This window comes from Brienomyrus brachyistius, chromosome 1 (genome assembly GCF_023856365.1).
Source record: "Brienomyrus brachyistius isolate T26 chromosome 1, BBRACH_0.4, whole genome shotgun sequence".
In the NCBI taxonomy this organism is placed as follows: Eukaryota; Metazoa; Chordata; class Actinopteri; order Osteoglossiformes; family Mormyridae; genus Brienomyrus; species Brienomyrus brachyistius.
Genome location: NC_064533.1, coordinates 48,893,619 through 48,911,648, shown reverse-complemented (window position 1 = coordinate 48,911,648; position 18,030 = coordinate 48,893,619). Strand labels below are relative to the sequence as shown.

Sequence of the window (18,030 nt, the reverse complement as noted above, 5' to 3'; positions counted from 1 at the left end):
GATTCCCTTCTCCGCAGTAGCAGATCTTGGCAGCTCCAGCTTGCCACACATTGCGTAGCTACAGGGCTGATAATATGTTTGATCTTCAACATAATGATAAGCGGCAGAGCTAATTAAGGTGAATATTCATATCATCAGGACCAAAATAGCTAAGATAACCTAAATGATAAAATACAAAAAATGGCTAAAAGATGAGGCATGAGCAGTCTATGAAAAATGATCTACGGACTATCTTTAAATATTCTGATGATACACTATTAATCTGTACCCTGTAATGAACTCGCATCCAATCCAAGGTGTCCCCTGCCGCATGCCCTGTGCGTTCTCTCATGCAATAGATAAAGGGTATCTGCTCCACCCAGTCACACGCAATGTTCCATCTATGAGTGAAACACCTTGCATGTGTTCCACCTAAAAGCTGCTGACGTTACCATGTTAACCTGATGGGCTCAGAGGAAGCGATTATCTCTTTTATCGACCTCTTATCCAAGGGTGGAAAAATCCCTTTGACTGCTAATAGCGGGACTAGCTGGTACCGGTAAGATGCAGTTAAGTGGAACTTTTCCCACTGTCTGCTAAGGTTCCTCCCTCACTTCTGTAGAACTGCTCAAACACTGTTTTGGTTGTTGGCGGACAGGCCGGATGACTGCCATGCTCGCAGTCTGGCCACCGCCACTTCATGTTACCTTCACGTTTATTTGCCAATGTCTTTCCTTCGTGTAAATTCTGCTCATTTGTGCAGCTGTAGGATTTCTTGGGGTTTGGGTACTTTTACCAGGCCGGGGACACAAACTGGAACATTTTGGGTTATCATTAATCAATTAACCACCACACAACTCTAGTGATCCTCATACTGTTTATAAGCCATGGCAACATGGTTCCTGGCTAAAGTTAGCCTTGTATTGCAAGAGCATGTTTGATACTAAATTATCTACCATGGCAGCTGTAGATATCTAAGTACATTCACCAAGTCATAATGTTTTGAGCTGAGCTGTTAAGGGGTAGATCACATGCTTATTTTGCCGAATTTCCAATCCTGAAGAAGTTACAAGGTATACGGTGCTATCATCCCGATCCTAACTTGTCCTGCTGTCCTCCTCCATACTTCTTCCCTGCTCAGTTGCTCCGTTATAACCATTGAACAAACTTAAGCAATTTAAATATGGCTAAATTTAAAGGCAGCGCTCACCACTATGCCGCCATCTTTCTCTTTGATAGCATAGCATTTGCTAATAAGAATCACAAAATGCACCCGACAACACTAAGAGCTACTGAATGTGATATTCCTCTATGGGGCATATTTTAAACTTTAAAGACTAAGCTGAAGAACTAGATGGTAACAAGCTGGGAGATACTGCCAGGACCGGCAGTTCCCTGCAAACCCTAACATTATTACTAATGCACAGCATCACTCGTTTCCAGGAAGTTTGGTGAAGTTCAAGACCTGACTGCTCTAGTTGCAGTTAGCGGGAGCGTTTGTGGTAGAACCAGGCAGATGTGTGCAGATGTGTCTGGCCCAAGAAAAAAAAAACACCTGTTGATAAAAGCAGTGTCCCTATTTCCATAACAGTGGGCAAGTCCCTTACTGAAAAGGCCTTAAGGATATCAGTTTGCTTGGTAAGTTCCTCCCTGACATGAAAGCTGATTGACTAAAACTGTCATAGGCTTTGTGCATTGTTGGCTGTTGCTGTACTTCATCTTAGGATAGAGATATTGGTGGGAGGGGCGAGGGGTGTCCCCATCCCAGAGATTTATTACCTGTCTAACAGGGAACTTGCCCCTTCCTGTCTGCACTGAACTCCAGAATGTTCACTACGTGGGGAAAATTGGTAATCACACAGTCTCAACGCTCATAACTGAGGTCTGTGTGGACAGTCCCTAGATATGGTTTGAACTACTTGGTAGCGAGAGAACCAGCACAAGTGTGTTAAAATCCTGGGTACATATAAAACGGGTTCTGATCCGGCTATTGCTTTTCTGCTTGGTGCTCCTTTGGCCACTGATCTCTGTACTTGGTCCTTGAATGTGCTGGTCCACTCCAGAAATATTAGAGAAACATTAAAATGGGTTTCTCACATGACTCTGGCTCACTGGTTAGAAAATGTACCGTTACGATAAAATCCAGATAAAAATCACAAAAATTTTTACGCAGCTCCAAATGCTCTTCACTTTTGAAATTATGTAACAAGTTGCGTTTAAGTTGAATGACAGCGATCCTCGCATTGTTCTGTAAAACAGCAAGCCAGCGCTGAGTATTTTCACAAAACATCAGCCCACAGTCAAAAGACTTGCAATTCTAATAATCATAGTAATAATTTGTACTTTATTGATCCCTGTGGGGAAATTCTCTTTTTGCCTCCCCCCCAACTCTTTTTGCTCTCTGTAGGTGACAGCAAATTGGCTGCAAAGTTCAGCCACCCATAGCAGAGCCCAGGGAGCTGGGGGGGTTGAGGGCCTTGCTCAAGGACCTGCAGATGTGCTAAGGCTGGGTTTGAACCGGCGACCTTGTGATTACAGGCACACAGGCTTAGTCCAGAGACACATACTGCCCCATGTTATGAAAATTATTATTGGTATTAAGATAGAAGGCTCTTAAAAATCATGATGATTGTTGTGTCTTCACTTAGTATAGAAGGTACCAACCTTTCCACCCTCAGCTATCTACATTATGCCTTGTGCTGACCCATGCTTGAGTTCCCAGTGTCCCTGATTAGATAAACAGTTGTTTAAAATACATTAGTGGATGTGTATTAGGCCAGCCAGTAGTAGACTCTCATTTCCTAGGGAACATTTGGCTGCAGTCAGTGACAGCTGTCTCTTTGGAGACAGGAAACAGACCCTATGTCTTATAAACCCGATTGGGCTCATTTTCTATGCCTCCATTGTTCTGGAGTCCTTTTGTCTTCATTATCCCCGCTGTGCTGCTCTCTGCTGTCCGGTTTGCCTTCTCTGTTCAAAGTTATGTGACTCTGGATTACAGCCAGAGCAGTTCTGGAAACACTTGCTCATTGTCGATGAAGCTGAATTCAGATTGGTCGCGATGATGCATTGGATCTGTTAGGAAAACACTGCAGTGTTAACAAGAATAATCTGTTGTCTCTTCACTTACGAGAAATAATATTGGAACCCTGCATCTGTCCATCTTTCAGCTGCTTCTGCAGTACAAGGAGGAGGGGGTTATACATAGGGATCACGGCAGGGCAAGATTTTGAGTGGAATGCCAGTCCATTGCGAGAGACCTGCATACTAACACAATACGGACAATTTAGAGACGCCTAACACACCTATGAGGAGAATAATGCAAACTACACACATGCATAGCGAGTGAGGGAAAGACTGAAACCTCCCAAACATGGAGGTGTATATATTATTTACACCAGGGACCTTCAAATCTGGACCTCAGTTCCAAATCCAGGCCTTGTTTTCAGTTCTGCCAGGTAGTTAGTTGAATAATTACTGATTCTGATTGGCTGGAGGATTCACACCTGGCTCACAAGTGAAAGAAGGCTGGAAAACCAGCATGGCTCGGACCTTGAGGACCATGATTTGGTTAGTAAATCTTTCTGGTACGTTTTTTTTTTTTTTTTGCCTCAGACACATATTTCCTCCAAGAATACTGGCAGTGCTGGAAATTAAGCTTGCTCCTTGCTTCCTGAGGTCATTAACATAGATGAAGGTCAACTACAAAACAAAAGCTGAACAGTAGCAGGGCTACCAGCTCCAACGCATCTGGTGTGACACACGCTTTCAGACTCTCACGCAGGAAATCTTGAACTAGCCTGGCGGCTAATGGCAAAAAAAATACTAAGATCCAGCCCTCAGTACCTCACAAAAAAAGCGGTACTCTTCCCTCTTTCATTCTCTGTTGCTAAAGTAAGATACTTGAGGACAAACCAGCTCCTCTGTGTCATTATCCTGGATGTACATCAGATACAAATGACAGAACATTTTTTTTCTACTGTGGCATTTTTTTCTATGGCCTTTTTTTCCTGAAGCGATACCTTTATCCTACTCTGCATGAGTTACTGTGTGGCTTCCAACAACCTGGAAGCACCTCGTCTTGCATCGCCAGGTTCTAAATGATACGGATCTAGAGCCCTTAAAAGCATGAAGCAAACCCTTAAGAGCTGCCGAATGTTTCTGAGATAGCGATATGCCATTCAGCCAGTCGCACCTGTACTTAGTACACCTGTTAACAATGCGTTTATGTAAGCCTAAATCAGCCTGTTTTAATGCTTGTCATATATTTATTGCATAGAGCAGATAGATTTATCACTTTTTATCTGCACAGTGAAAGCTGCCAGCCTTTTCTACGGTTTTTTGGAAACCAAGCCAGACCACATGGGATGAGCAGAGCTGCCCAGTTAAATCTGCATCTAGTGTCTGAAATGGGCCAGCGCTAGTCAATAATAAAGTGAGGAGCGATTACTTGTTTTTTTTTTACATTTCAAGCACTCGGTGTCAGTGATCCATTAAACCAGGGGTGGCCAGTCTTATCCACAAAGGGCCGGTGTGTGTGCAGGTTTTTGGGGTAACCTTTAGGTCAGCTGTTCGAACCCAGGTGTGAGGACTCCTCGACCAATCAGTCCCCTAATTAGTAATCTAATTATGGAGTTGCAGCAAAATCCAGCATACACACCAGCCCTTTTTAGATATGACCAGCCATCCCTCCTTTAAAACAAGGATGAGGCCTGAGTGTGATTGCCTGAAAGCTAGCTTAATGCTTTAATTAGAGAAGTATACATGGCAATGTGAAAAATGTATTTTAAGCAATTTCTAACTTTTTTTAAGTATTCTTATTTAATATTTTAAAAGCTGGACGTAATATTGTGTAACACGTAGTACTACTGTTAAATTTATGAGCTAATATTATTCTAATGGACACATGGGATGCTAATAAATTCGTTAAATGCGTGATTTAACACATTAACGTCGTTGAACAAAAGTAAACAGCCCTTTGCTCTCGTGGCAGTATTAGCTTGAAATGCACTGGATGTTAATGAGAATCCCATTTTGCTTAGTTTTGGGACTTTGAGACCGCGCACCTTTCCCCCCGCCGCCCAAAAAATAATGCTGCTGAAAGGAAGAGTTTCTTTTTACTGATTTCGACGGAAAACGGTATGACTACATCGTTGTATGCACGTAGATGATTATAATATAACCTGGATTTCATTTAATCTACCTTTATTAGAACGTTACATCAAATAGCTCGTGAACTGGTCTGCAAAAAAATCCAATTATACATACGTAGGTTAATTCTCGGGAATTGAGGTTTGTTGTGCTTTAAAACCGCACTTCCTGGTGGCACTGAATTCTCTCGATTAAGTAAAAAAGAGGAGAACAAAAAAATAGCCAAAACATTATGCTACTTAAGCAGTCTAGGAAGGTAATTATACCAGTTGGCATTTACTGCGCGAGTTTTTGTCCAAGAACGAAACGAGCGAACTAATGATTCTTAAAATGACCGTATGCTGCTAAAATTGTACAGGTAGATGTAAATTTGGTAATCATTACTGGTGTATAAAATGTACCTTTTAATAGTGGTATTTCCTCTTTAGTTGTATTGATTTTATTCGTCTCTGAAGTGTTGCTTTCATGTATTTAATGGTCCCTCCATGACCTTGCACCTGAAGACCCATGAAGGCGAGGGAACTGAGCCAAGCATATAGGGAATCTACTGCAACATTAACTTAATTGAAAATGATTTTATGTGAATTGTTAAAGGCAGGGTGCCTCTAAAGCAAGGCTTTGGCTATTTATTAAATAGGGTTGTTTTGTGTCTAATGAATTGCATAGTGTGCTGACACTGGGGGCGGGGGGGTTCTTACACGTGTCTGGTGCTGGTATTTCGTCCATGTAAAGAATGTGTTTCGGCTTTTGCCTTTTAAATCCACTACAGATGTGTCCGCTTACTGGATGTTGTGACTAATACGCAATGATAATGCCGGTCGCTTTCTGCAGTTTTTCTTTTGGGTGATTGATCTGACCTGTTGTGTTAAATCAGTTCCAGTCTTCTTCAGAACAGAATAAAAAAAGTATTTCCATGCCGTAAAATTGACCTGTACTCACCCTGCTGAAATGATTTGTCTGTTTCTGGCCTGGAGCATTTGCCAGCTGGACTGTTAAAAAATGTTATAATAAATGGCATGTTTAATCTTAGCTGGGTCAGATTTTTATTTTCTTTAAATGGGATGGAAACTGAATAATTTGAAATAATGCGTTTGTATGTGCATAGTTGCCATATTCTAAATTAATATGTGGATCTTTCTCAAAGACTGTAGTAGATGTGATTTTTCAAGTGGCATCCTCAGTATGGAACACACAGACTAGGGTGACATTTGGTTGTGTATTTCCAACTGACTGTAGCACAGCAATTGGTGAAACTATAAGCATTTTAAAACAGATCATGTTAAGGTACCGAGGCAGAAGCTGTGAGTTCAGCAATAACAGCTGGTCCTGAACAGGTTATAATAAATATTGTTTGGTATACTGAAGGAAGCCATCGTTAATCCACCTTTAGCAATTAGCTGTAACTGAATTTGAGTACCAGCCCAATACAAACACTGCTGTCACCTGGAATAGAGATGCAGTGATGTAATTAACTGTACACCTGTTTTGGTTTTGTCTGTCTTTTCATTGCTTGGATGTTGCCGGAACAGGTGTACTGGTACGTACTCATAACTATAAGTATCGTCCTCATCCCAGATCTTTTGTATCTCAAGATAAACATGGCATCCCCTTAGGTAGCCAGATTATCTACCGCAAGCATGCACCTGTAATTTGGTTGGTTAAATATGCTTTATTCACACCAGGTGGTCAGCGAAAATGCATTAAATCACAGCTAAACACAAGAAACCTGTGTACGATATTGAGAGTCCGTGGTGTGATAAATAGAGAATGTGTTCTTTTTGACATGAACTTTAAATCTATTATAAAACTATGTCTAATCTTTAAAAGTAGGGGGTTTAGACTAAACTTCTGTATTTGTATTAACAAACGTAGGAGATTAACCTTGAAAACTGGACAAATTCACACAGGTAGATAACGGATGTCAGAATAGCAGCCTTTTAAATGTACTCACTCCTTTAGAAGTAGTGCAATATAAAGTATGTGGTAAACTAAGGGTATTATCACTATAAGCAGAAGATCATTATAACCATTTTTTCCCCCTTTTCTTTATGTGTCAGGCAGATTACTAATTGACATGTGTATATTGCATAAATATAAAGTAATAAAACGGACATTTACAGAAATTACATTATTTACAATGCAGAATTTTATTGACTTTCTTAATATAGCATGGCTGTATCAAACATTTTTCAAATTACTGTACTAATTAATGCTAATTCAAATACACTTCCCCATGTTTCCATATCATTCATGGCTTTCGGTTCATTGTTGCTGGTTGTGGGCTTCCTTTAAGGAGTAACATAAAGAACAACTTGGTGTCAGTCCGACTCTCGTTGTTTTCATTCGCCACTGTCGCGATTCCTTGGTCTGCGCTTCAATACAGTACAATGTTATACATAAAATATAGTTCATTGCAGTTTCGCCATTGTATCTTGTTGGTTCGTTTTTAGCAGTTTATCATAAGCTTCTATACTTGTCATTGAGAGAAAATGACTTTTCCATCATGTTTTCTGTGCAGGCAGCATTAACCTCAGGTAGCTAGCCTTAAGAGACAGTCACCGTATGGCAAAGTAGGCTTATCAAAGTAAAGTTTTGTTTTTTAAAGAAAAAGAATTAGCATAGTTTTATTTTTTCTGTATGTTGTCATATACTGTATAAAAAGAGCCAAATGAACACTGTAGGTGGGCTACTTGATTACTATAAGCAAATTATTTAAACAGTATTTGTATGGGAATGGTTCTATCTGGAGCATTTCGGTCTTTATAAGCGGTTGATCACTATAACCGTGATCACTATAAGCAGGTTCCACTGTGTGCCTATTCTATATCATGTATCTCTTCCTACTAGGTACTGTATGATTGACGCAACCCTGCTAACGAGGTCAACTATGTCTAAAATTGATTTGTTTTTCATTCCCTCTGAGAAGCTTTCAAAACATTACTAATCTGAAACCACAATAGTCATGTGGCCATGTCTGGTGCTTTGCATCTTAAACCTTGAATAATTGTTTAACATTGTAGTATTTTAGTCTTATTTGGAGTGGGCCTGCATGTGAGACAGATTTTGGATATATTGAAGGCTTAATTAAAAGTTTAAACCTACTGTAGATATCACACAAATGGCCCTTTATACTATAGTAATACTACTGTTTGTGTGACAAGGAGATACAAACCTAAGTTGGAGAACTTTCCTGGTTTTCAAGCATAGTTTTTTTTTATTGTTATTAAAGATGTTGGTAAGTTTTGAAAGTTGTGTACTCTGTATACTTGCCATGCTTTGGATTTTGTTGTATTCATTTGGGTGAATGTCTGCTGATCTCTGGGAACATTTTGCTGAGGAAATTAAAGGACACCATGAAGTAATTCACGACCAGTTTAGATAAACTGTGCTGTGAAGTTTTGTATTTTTTCTGGAGGCTTGTGAACATAGAGACTGCATGTTTGAGTGGAGAAGCATTTAAGCTTCTCATCAAGGGTACAAATGTATAAATGCATTTTTTTGCACCACTACGAACTACCAGCATTTTCTTCAAAAGATATTAGAGCAAAGTCTCCCTCCAGAACTGCATGTCTGTAGCAGCTGCTTTGAGTGGATGTTTTTCTGTCATGCTCCTAAAAGTTACTGTGCTCCTGAATTGGTCTCAAAGGTGTTCTTAGGGTATATTTGGAATGTAGTGACAAATTTGTATTTGCTAATCAACAGGATGAATTTGCACCCCCTTCTGGAGGCTGTGACAGTTTAACCTGTCTGATAAACATGCAGATATTTACTTTGGATCACAGAGTCAAGTTGAACACAATGTGCAGATTAAAGTCCTAAATCTCCCCTGGCAGGGTCTCCTGTTTTGAACTTGCTCTGGGAATGTTTGGATTATAAAATCTTTTAATGTTGTCTTGCGATTCTGTTCCATCTATCAGCAAGATAGAAAAAAATAATGCATCTGTAGCACTGAAAAGTAATCAGAGCAGAGATTTAGGCCTATGTTTGCGACAGTGTGATATTGTGATGTTTTTCTGAGACTTGTGCTTGTTGGATTACTTGTTGGCATGTTGGGTTGGTTTCCCCTTTACTGTATATGAGTTGCCATATCCACCATTTCATAGAAAATACTGATGAATGGCATTTTCTTCCTTGACTGTTATGTAGTAGCAGTGCCAGAATTATTTATTATAATGCTAACAATACTATAAATATCAGTGCTAGTAGTGTTTCCTGGTAGAGTGGATTGTTTTCTGTAATATGCATCTGACTAGCATAAAAAGAATGGCTAAGCATCTGAAATATCAACCCAGAAATTCTGCATGTCCCTGGAGTATTTTGATGATTGTGGGAAATATTTAAGGGGTGGGGGATGAACCTAGAGTGACTTGTGTAAAATGGTATTTGCACTCTGGTACAGCTGGACAGGTCAATAGGGCCATTCTGTGAACAGCCAGATCCGCTGGAGCCGAAATGATTCGCAGCCTGCTGTTATCTTCAGCCCTCCAGGACAGTAGTGTATGTCGTATTTGTTTGCCGATCTTTTTCCCCAGCAGAGCAAATGCATCTGTTCCCCTTCAAGCACGCTGTGCCTTGCTGAAAAGTGGTTTCAGGCTCTCGCAATGTGTGTGTCGCTAGATGGAATTTTATTGAAATTTTGTGTAAGGCTTTTGTTTAAACAAAGTAATTTCCATGGTACCCGAACTTCCAGATAACATTATTTCAAACAGTTTTACTGCAAGGCCGCAGTTTCGCTTGACATTCACACTTGACCTGCCAATCTATGATTTCTTATAAATTTCCACAGTAATGTAAATAGGATAATGTGCAAAATCCCTGCCTTAATCTGTTTTTTAGGGATTAACATCAAAATGATTTAGTAGCAAGAATCTTTTCTCTTGTAGACTTTGCAAATATATGACAAGAAACACTGGTTTGTTTGACACATAACTTTGCTTATGGTGAAATTGAATTTTAGATTACTGTCTAATTTTATACATCTCTTCCCCAATAATAATTAGTGTAGCAGGGATAGTGAGCAGGTTATAACATCCCATTTTGCTGTTTCTTTGCACATTTCCCCCATTCTTATATAGATAATAGAATTCTAGTCAGGCATGGTTAACTTATTTTATGGGTAATAACATGGTGCTGGAAACCGGCTACAGAACAAGATATTACCTACGCCATTTTGTTTCACCTCTGGCACACAATTGTGGTCGGGTTTGTTACCATGGTGAACCAAGGTATGTTATCAAATAGATATAGCCTTGTGCTGGCTGTCACCCAGGCTGGCTGAAGTAGTACAAAGTACCCTAAATTTGCTGCTAGTTTTCAGCCCCTGAAACATGCAGTTGCTGGCAGTGTATTCATGTCTTGAACTTTCATCACAGATCTGTTGCCATGGTACCAACTCGGGCTCAAAGGAGACCTGCGTTAGCTGCCGCCGCACACTCCTTGTGTTCCTTCTGTGTGAAAAGGGTCAACTGACTTAAGCCCCTCCCATTTTTAGCCCCTCCCTCAGGAGATCCACCAAGAGCAGAGCTCCGACTCCCCCAGCCAGTGCACAGACTTCAGGAAGCCCAAGAGCTCCTCAGCGGCTCCCGGGGCTTCCGCCGGTCGCCATGGAGCAGAAGGAGAACATGACTGACAGGGACTTGACCCTGACTGTGGTCCTTCCAGGAGGTGTTGAGAGGACCACTGTGGTACATGGCAGGTGAGCCTAGTGAATGGCAATTAATTATGTGCCTTTGTTTCCTTGATGCCTTCAGCAGTTTGCTGTCTTTCCTAATTCTGTGTAGATAGGCGTTTGTTTATTTTTCCTTGGTCAATGAATAGTAGGAAAGTAGTTGATGAATACCTTGAACGATTGAACTGTAAGCAGCAGAGAGCTGATCCGTGATGGGGATGTATTAGCATCTCTGTTGAAACCTCCCACCTCCCCACACACACACACACACACACACACACAGTAACCCTTTTACCACTGGCTTCAATATAGCTGCTTTTGCACTCAAAGATGACATTAAAGCTTTATTACAATGATGCCCCAAACCCTCTAGTAACAGACCTGATGGTAAACATTTTAATAAAGGGTGTTACTGTCCTTGGCTTTCTTTGCCATAATTGAAATGAGGTTTAATATACAAGGCTTTAGTTCTAAATTCTGTTGCTCATATGAATATTTTTCAAGAACTGCAGGAGCATATAAAATGGGACATCCTGGTTCTGAAATGCTGTAGTTAATCATACATCCTCTGGTTCATGAGTTGGACACATCATCAGAGTTGTTTCCTGGAGTCATTGGATGTATCGGGACCCTCTTCCAGACCCAAAACGCTGTACAAATTCCTTAGCTGAAATTGGTTTTCATGCAAATTTGGGGTTTATTTTCCATTTTTGATACGTGACCCACCGATTATAAAATAGAAAACTGCCTTACTTTTGGCTTATTGCATTATTTGCATTCTTTGCATGCTTTTGGTTTGTTTTGTTTTAATAGCTGTAAGCTATGAAAGATATTTCATAATTATATAAAAAAACTGCAGTACCTTTCAAATGAATTGAATCTAAATCCTAGGTATGACCACTTTCATTACTAGTGTTTGGCTCCTTGTCCATCCTTTCCTCCCAACCTTGTGGATGCATTCTATTATTGTTTTATTATTGTCTTCATATTGGCTGCTTAGCTTGTGTTGCCGGGCGTCTCTGGTCCCTTATTGGTCCTGTATGAGTGGTTATTGCATCTGTTCTCTCCTACTGTTTGTCTCTCGGGTTTCTGTCCATGACTGGATTGCATGAGTGCCATTCAGTGAACTTCTCTACAAAGAAACCCTCCACCCATCTTTTCCCCTAATCTGTAGTAGGTTATGGTTATCGTAGTTGTCTTCATGAGTTTTTCTAACTGGAGTTTGTTCCTTTTTCAGCAAGCCCATGATGGACCTCTTGGTCATGCTTTGTGCCAAGTACCGTCTGAATCCCTCTAGCCACACCGTAGAGCTGATCTCCACCAACCAGAATCGCATCAAGTTCAAGCCCAACACTCTCATAGGAGCCCTGGAGGCCGAAAAGATCTTGCTGAAGCCCAAAGGAGCCGATAAGAATAAGGCGATGGGTCCTCAGGTCCCAGAGGTTAAGTAGGGCTGTCACAAGCCTCAAACCTTAAAAGCACACTTTGGTCCTGTCTTGTATGTCCCATGTAGCGGTATTGTTAGAATATTATATTTAATCTAGCGTAGGATGCTCGAAGGAGCTCACCTCATTTGTGGGTTTGCTTCTTTTGTACAATTATAAATCTGTACACCGGTATCAGAATAAGTTAGTCCACAGTGGAGACCGGCAAATACTATAGCTCCTTTGTCCTTTGCTGCATTCTTTGGGAAGAAGCACATGCCCTCCACCCTAATCCCCCCAGTCACTCAATACTTTATCTCCTGCCAGCTTGAAATCTGCTCCAAAACAGCTGTTAATGCCTACAGGTGCAGCATTTTTAATGCTCTCGTGGAATCAATAAAGGAAGTTTCACATTGTAACACCCCCCCCCCCCCCCCCCCCCCAATGCAGGCTACGGTTCGGCTGATAATAAACTACAAGAGGGCACAGAAGACCATTCTGAGGGTGAACCCTCAAGTTCCCTTAAAGGAGCTCCTGCCGTCCATTTGTGAGAAGTGTGAATGTGAGAGCCAAGCAACAGTTCTGCTGAGGGACGTGCTGTCGGCGGAGCCCCTGGACTTGAGTAAATCCCTGAACGACTTTGGCCTGAGGGAGGTGTACGCCAAGGAGTCAAAAGGTGCCAGCCACTCATTCATCTGCTCCCTTTAGTTCACTATTGACTATAAAAACCTGGCACATGAGGCCGATTAACCTATTTCTGGAAAGGCATATTTTAGTTGGTTTCTTCAGTCCAGAGCACTTCAAATAAGGACCTCGCGTCCAAATCCTGGCTTTGTTTTCTCTTTTCCCCAATTAGTTTAATAATTACTGATTCTGATTGGCTAGAGGTTTCTCACCTGGCTCACAGATAAAGGAAGGCTGGAAAATCAGCAGTGGGTATTGAGGACCGTGATTTGATTTGATTTGATTTAATAGCCCTGCTTCAATCCATATTGAGTCTCATGGAGCCCTGGCTGGATTCTGTGTGCATTGGTTTGTTCTCATCCATTTAAAGGATTAAACGATGCTCCCCTTACCAGGAATAGATAGCATGCTGCCTCAGTAGGTAACACTGCAGAGTCTTACCTCCAGAGCAGTGCACTTTGCATGCTCTCCCTCTGTCTGCACCGGTTTTCCTCCCATAGTCCAATAATGTGAAATTGCCAGTTATATATGCTTGTGGTTGTTTAAGTGCATGAGCCACACGCTGAGCTGGCCTCCTGTCCACGGTGCTTCCCTATCTTACCTTCTGTACTCCAGACTAACCCTGACCTCATACTGGACAAGCATTGGGAAGATGGATGGATGGATGCATTATGCGTATTGATATGATGTGATTCAGGATCAGTTTGATTGGCCAAGTACTGTATGTTCACACATAGGGTATTTGTCTCCGGTTCTCAAAGGTTCTCATAAATACAGTAGGTGCATGCATAGTTTAGAGAAGATATAATGATGACATACGGTTTGATATATACAATGTCCATTTGTGGATGGCAAATGTTTAAAGTGCAGGAGTGCAAACCAGTCTAAGGAATGTTGGAGCAAATGCAATCACTGCATATTGTACAGCGGTACATAATACAATGAATAAAGGACGGTCTATTGAAAGAAGAGTAGCCAATTGTTTTAAATGTTGTTTTGTTGAAAAATGAAGGCAGTTTCAAAGTTTTCAAATGAGATGTTCGATGAGCTATTGATACTCATCCAAACTGCCACAACTAGTTCATTACATTCACCTGTTCACCTAAAATAGCTTGGATTTCTCTTGAATTCAGATTCACAGTCATGGCTTATATATGCCTTTCTGGCTGACAGCACGATTTAACTGCATTATGAATTTAAAGAATGATGCAAGTTAGACTGATTTAATAATTCACTGATTGTAATCTGATAATAGGAACTAAATAGGATCCATATTTAATTGCAGTGACACCATGTTTTGCAGTTTAGTGTTAAGTTGTCAGTCTGTGTATTATCTCTATTCTTCTGTGAAAGTGGGTAGAAATCTATGAATAAATACTCCTCTGGAAACTGTATAGTGCATAATTCATATATATGGCGTATGGGAGTACAGTACAGGCTTTGTCTTTGAGTGGAATGAGTTTAAAAAATGTTCCCAGACATTATAGCCTGGAACTGATTAAATTCCCACTTCTTTAGTTTCCTCTGTCCTCAAGTTCCGTGTTTTTTAATTTAAAATTCTTTACTAATGAGTACAGATCTGTCAAACGCTGCCATCTGATTCAGTCGAAATCAAGTGTCGCTTCTCTTACTGCAGTGTCTCCTTTCTAACCCTAATATTAGATAGATGAGCTTCACTCTGCTCTCTCTCTCTTTTACAAGTTGTTAATAAGCAGTTCGTGGTCTCTGCTGTTCTTTGCACCCTGTAATCCCAGGCACAGAATCCCAGTTTGCTGGTTACGCTAAATGACCAGCCTGTAATTTTTCTCGCCACACCCTGTCGATTTCCCAACATGATTTATGTATATATTTATCTGGCTTGATCTGCCTACCCCTCCCCACTAAAGAAATATCAATTTGACAAATACATAGACGGATATTTATGAGATCGATGGATAAAACCATTGTTATTGGGGGTTAATTATTACTAGACTATTTTGGAAGCATTAGAATGGTCTATGGCAGCGGTCCTCGGTGACCCCCAGACAATCCTTGTTTTTGCTCCCTACTTAGACTGTCTGGAGGTCAGACACTGAGGCTGCAGACAGTAGCTGGTGTGATTGTACTAGGCTGGTACAGTATAAGCAGGATTGTGATATTAGCTTGACAGCTCAGTGTTTTTCTACAGTGCACATTGATATTGCCTGTTATTCTTGTTGCTATTGTAGCTGCTAGCTACTGTACTATACTGTACATAAAAGTACATTGTGGGCAGCAGATGTAATGTTTTTGACCAAAACTGATTTGCTTTTGATATGTTAACAGGTAACAATGCAAGTAAAGACTGTCTGATCCTTCAAGGTAATTACTAATGTACCCCTGCAACTTTTTCGTTTGTCTGTGATATATATTTACGGGGTGGCATGGTGGTGCAGTGGTTAGCACTGTTACCTCACACCTCTGGGACCCATGTTCGAATCTCCGCCTGGGTTACATGTGTCTGGAGTTTGTATGTTCTCCCCATGTCGTCGTGGGGTTTCCTCCAGGTACTCCGGTTTCCCCCGACAGTCCAAAAACATGCTGAGGCTAATTGGACTTGCTAAATTGCCCGTATTAATGCATGTGAGAGTGAATGGTGTGTGAGTGTGCCCTGCGATGGGCTGGCCCCCCATCCTGGGTTGTTCCCAGCCTCGTGCCCATTGCTTCCGGGATAGGCTCCGGACCTCCCGCGACCCAGTAGGATAAGCGGTTTGGAAAATGGATGGATGGATGGATATATATATATACCTCAGTTGCATGTTTATACAAATGTGTGTACGATACCCTTAATGTGTCTTTTCTCTCTCTATTGCCAATCCTGACTGAGTATTTCCTTACGTTTTTAGAAAGAAATTATAGTCCACAAAGCAAAGGTAACATGCCAAAAGAGAAGGAAAACAAAGGATTGTTCAGAATGTTTAGAAGAAGCAAGAAGAGGCTTGAACGGGTATGTGTGACAGAACCGCTCCGCGGGGTCGCATTTGTGCTCAGGGCGTTGAGGGGGGCGCGTTGAGCATCTTCCACTTCCTGTCATTTAAAGACCACCGCAGCCAGTGCGCCGGCCTCCCCCATGGTGAGCAAGCAGTCCCCCACCATGACGAGCACCAGCGGCCCAGCATACACCTCCAACACCATGCCCGCCGACGTGCCGAAAAAGAGGCGGGCCCCACTACCGCCCATGATGATGTCACAGAGTGTCCCGTCTGGCCTTGATAGTCACCGGGTAGAGGCCCTGTCTGACGATTCCCAGGTAGCCGCTCTGAGCTGTCATTGGCTGATTCTCTCCCTGTGACCTGGGGAATTATGGGAAGGTGGCACTGTCGCCTCAGACCTCCTGGGTTGCAGGTTGTCCCTTTCATGTGTGAGTTTCCCCTGAAAATCCTGGTTTAATCTCCTCCTCCAGATATGTGCGTTTAACGTGTGTTTGTGTCCTGTTCTTCTGATCTTTACATTTTCCGGTTAGATTTCCCCACAATGTGATTAAAAAGCCTATAACTCACCTACCTTGCGCTAACTTTTTTTGGTCCCGACAAGGGTAGCCTACTTTTATTTTATTAAAAAATCTGAGTGCAAATCAAACAACTAAAAATCCCAAAAGATTTGTATTTTGTTTGGTTACTTAAGGTTAGGGCTGGGTAGGGGTCAAGGTTGTGATTGTTGGGATTTGGGTTAAGCCCATATAAATGAATGGAGAGTCCCCACAAAGATATGAATACATGACCTATGCGCATGTCCAGTGATGAGCTGATGTCTTATCAATGGGGTTTCTGTTCCTTGTGTCCTCTGTTGTCTGGGATCGGCGCTATGCTCACTGCGACCCTGTACTAGCTAAGCGCTTGGAGGGATGGATGGATGAAAGGAATGTTCAAGTGTTCAGATTGTGTAGATGAGACAACTTTGATTCATGTACACTAGTCAGTACTGGGCCTTTATGTGTTTACTTTTTAAAAAATATTTTCTTTTATTTTCAGCAAAAGCTTCTAGGAAAAATCAGTTTTTACTCTTTCCCTTCAGACAGCCTTCCTGTACAATTAGCTGTTCTGAATAACATATGACCTCTCCGCATCGGTGCTGTACAGAGGTAAATAGTTCAGATGCAGAAAGTAAAAATCCAGACCAAGATTTTGTTTCAGCCAACCAGTTCAGTACCCTGTGACTCTTTATGAGTAGCTGGTTGGTTGAAACTAAATCTTGGTCTGGATTTTTACTCTCTGGACCTGAACTATCCAACTCTGTTGCTATAGCAACTAGCACAGTTTCACCCACCTACATAAACCATATACTTGAAGCCATGCCCCTAGTTGAATTTTCTTGGGGTTCTGGAAGTCATTTTAGTGCTTGAAAAGACATTTACCTCTGTTTAGAAGTGTCATAATTTTTTGGAATTAACTGTTTATAGGATCAGCATAAAACGTATATCGTTAATAATTAATACTTTTTTTTGTTGCGTAGATGCTGTCTGGGTCGAGTTGCTCAGGCTCCCCTGAAACTTCCACGAAGAGGATCAAGAGGAAGGCGCCGCAGCCACCATGCACGGCCGCCCCGGGAAGCCCTCGGCAGGACGACAGCGTAAATGGTTCGTGCTGATTGGTTTCCCCTCTGTCATGTGACTTAGCTTTTACAAAGCAGATCCTACAGCCTTGTGAAGATAAGTTTGCATATGGAAGCCAAGAAACCACCACCAAAGTTTCTACACAATGACAGACCTTAAAGCTGGCTTTTATCTGCCTAATGCCGTACTCTCTGAAGAGACAAATTTGTGTGCCTCTTCTGCCCCCTAGTGGTCAATGTGAACTTTTTTGTTTAATAATTCTGGCCAGGCTTCCAACCCAGACCCTTTTCTGAGTAAATTTTTCCAATTGAACCAGTCGATACAAGGTAATCGCATTTGCTCTTGTTCTGGTCATATTTTTCCGTAATGTTTCGATTGTTAAGCAAACATAAAAATGGAGTGTGATCTCTGAGGTCTAGCTACAGAGGTATCAAGCTGTTTTTCCACATCTTCTGAAGTGTGATTAGTTTGTCTGCTTTCTCGCTTATATATATATTCACGTTAAACGCACCACAGACCAGACAAGAAAATTATAGGTTGTACCTTTTTTTTTG

General features: G+C 41.4%; 1 protein-coding gene across 5 annotated transcripts in view; it reads left to right on the top strand.

The window, feature by feature from the left end:
* The window catches only part of cobll1b (cordon-bleu WH2 repeat protein-like 1b), a 35,217-nt gene that overhangs the window by 9,449 nt on the left and 7,738 nt on the right, over window positions 1-18,030 (top strand). For 4 of the 5 annotated variants that reach the window (XM_049015349.1, XM_049015332.1, XM_049015322.1 and 1 more), the window contains exons 2-8: window positions 10,622-10,825; window positions 12,036-12,240; window positions 12,673-12,898; window positions 15,211-15,246; window positions 15,771-15,871; window positions 15,965-16,174; window positions 17,377-17,500. In XM_049015349.1, the coding sequence (XP_048871306.1) occupies window positions 10,734-10,825; window positions 12,036-12,240; window positions 12,673-12,898; window positions 15,211-15,246; window positions 15,771-15,871; window positions 15,965-16,174; window positions 17,377-17,500 (994 nt within the window). In that variant the 5' untranslated portion in view covers window positions 10,622-10,733. Of the gene's footprint in view, window positions 1-4,972; window positions 5,119-10,621; window positions 10,826-12,035; window positions 12,241-12,672; window positions 12,899-15,210; window positions 15,247-15,770; window positions 15,872-15,964; window positions 16,175-17,376; window positions 17,501-18,030 lie in introns of those variants that run through there. The other variant, XM_049015341.1, reaches the window with a different exon arrangement.